Here is a 2,309-nt window from a genome sequence, read left to right as displayed (position 1 = left end):
CGCGCAGAGATCACGCGGGTGGCGCCTTGACCAATCAGCGCCGAGTTGGTGGGCGGGGCTTATTGTCACTTCCGGCTTGGCGGCGGAGCGGCGGCGCGAGGATGTTCTATCACGTGAGCGGCACCGGGAGGAACCGGAAGGGACCGGAAGTGAACGGGGGGAACCGGAAGTGACCCCTGGGCGGGGGGTTGTGGGGGGTCTGAGTTCAAAGCGGCCCCGAATGGGAACAATGGAAACTAATGGGGGGGGGGGCAAGATGGCGGCGGGACCGGGAGGAGGAGGGCGGCCTGGTCTACCCATAGAATCCTATTAGAGCCCATAGAATCCTATTGGAGCCCATTGAATCCTATTAGAGCCCATAGAATCCTATTGGAGCCCATTGAATCCTATTAGAGCCCATTGAATCCTATTGGAGCCCATTGAATCCTATTAGAGCCCATTGAATCCTATTAGAGCCCATAGAATCCTATTGGAGCCCATTGAAACCCATTGAATTCCATTATATGCCATTCCATCCCATTGAATCCCATTGTATCCCATTATATCCCATTGAATCCCTTTGAATCCCATTACATCCCATTATATCCCATTATATCCCATTATATCCGATTATATCCCATTACATCCCATTATATCCCATTGAATCCCATTGAATCCCATTATATCCCATTACATCCCATTACATCCCATAATATCCCATTACATCCCATTACATCCCATTACACCCCATTATATCCCATTATATCCCATTACATCCCATTACATCCCATTACACCCCATTATATCCCATTACATCCCATTACATCCCATTATATCCCATTACATCCCATTACATCCCATTACATCCCATTACATCCCATTACATCCCATTACATCCCATTACACCCCATTACATCCCATATAACCCCATTACATCCCATTACATCCCATTACATCCCATTACACCCCATTACATCCCATTACATCCCATTACATCCCATTATATCGCATTACATCCCATTACATCCCATTACATCCCATTACATCCCATTACATCCCACTATGTCCCATTACATCCCATTATATCCCATTATATCCCATTACATCCCATTCCATCCCATTACGACCCATTACATCCCATTACATCCCATTATATCCCATTATATCCCATTGAATCCCATTAGATCCCATTGAATCCCATTGAATCCCATTATATCCCATTACATCCCATTAGATCCCATTACACCCCATTAGATCCCATTATATCCCATTGCATCCCATTACATCCCATTACATCCCATTGCATCCCACTACATCCCATTGCATCCCATTACATCCCATTACATCCCATTGCATCCCATTGCATCCCATTGCATCCCATTACATCCCATTACATCCCATTATACCCCATTACATCCGATTATATCCCATTACATCCCATTACACCCCATTATATCCCATTACATCCCATTATATCCCATTACATCCCATTACATCCTATTATATCCCATTAAATCCCATTAAATCCCATGGAATCCCATTGAATCCCATTATACCCCATTAAATCCCATGGAATCCCATTGAATCCCATTATACCCCATTAAATCCCATTAAATCCCATTGAATCCCATTGACTCCCATTATATCCCATTACATCCCATTACATCCCATTGACTCCCATTGAATCCCATTGAATCCCTTTGACTCCCATTGACTCCCATTGACTCCCATTGACTCCCATTATATCCCATTGACTCCCATTGACTCCCATTGACTCCCATTATATCCCATTGAATCCCATTGACTCCCATTGACTCCCATTGAATCCCATTGACTCCCATTATATCCCATTGACTCCCATTGACTCCCATTATATCCCATTGACTCCCATTGACTCCCATTGACTCCCATTGATCCCCATTGACTCCCATTGACTCCCATTATATCCCATTATATCCCATTGACTCCCATTGATCCCCATTGACTCCAATTGACTCCCATTGACTCCCATTATATCCCATTGTCTCCCATTGACTCCCATTATATCCCATTGACTCCCATTGACTCCCATTGATTCCCATTGTCTCCCATTGACTCCCATTGACTCCCATTGACCCCCATTGACTCCCATTGACCCCCATTGACTCCCATTGTACCCGTAGATCTCCCTGGAGCACGAGATCCTCCTTCACCCCCGTTACTTCGGGCCCAATTTGCTGAGCACCGTCAAACAGAAACTGTTCACTGAGGTCGAGGGGACCTGCACCGGGAAGTGAGCACCGGAAATAACGGGGGGGGACCGGAAATAACGGGGGGGGGACCGGAAATAA

At 45.8% G+C, this 2,309-nt stretch overlaps 1 protein-coding gene across 1 annotated transcript in view; it reads left to right on the top strand.

Annotated features, from left to right (window-relative positions):
• Positions 1-2,309, top strand: part of POLR2G (RNA polymerase II subunit G) — a 7,508-nt gene continuing 5,199 nt past the window's right edge. Inside the window, exons 1-2 of the mRNA XM_015851233.2 lie at positions 1-113; positions 2,142-2,251. Coding sequence (XP_015706719.1) covers positions 102-113; positions 2,142-2,251 — 122 coding nt within the window. The 5' untranslated portion in view covers positions 1-101. The remainder of the gene's footprint in view (positions 114-2,141; positions 2,252-2,309) is intronic.

This window comes from Coturnix japonica, unplaced genomic scaffold (genome assembly GCF_001577835.2).
Source record: "Coturnix japonica isolate 7356 unplaced genomic scaffold, Coturnix japonica 2.1 chrUnrandom806, whole genome shotgun sequence".
Taxonomy (NCBI): Eukaryota; Metazoa; Chordata; class Aves; order Galliformes; family Phasianidae; genus Coturnix; species Coturnix japonica.
This window is presented reverse-complemented; position numbering and strand designations above follow the sequence as displayed.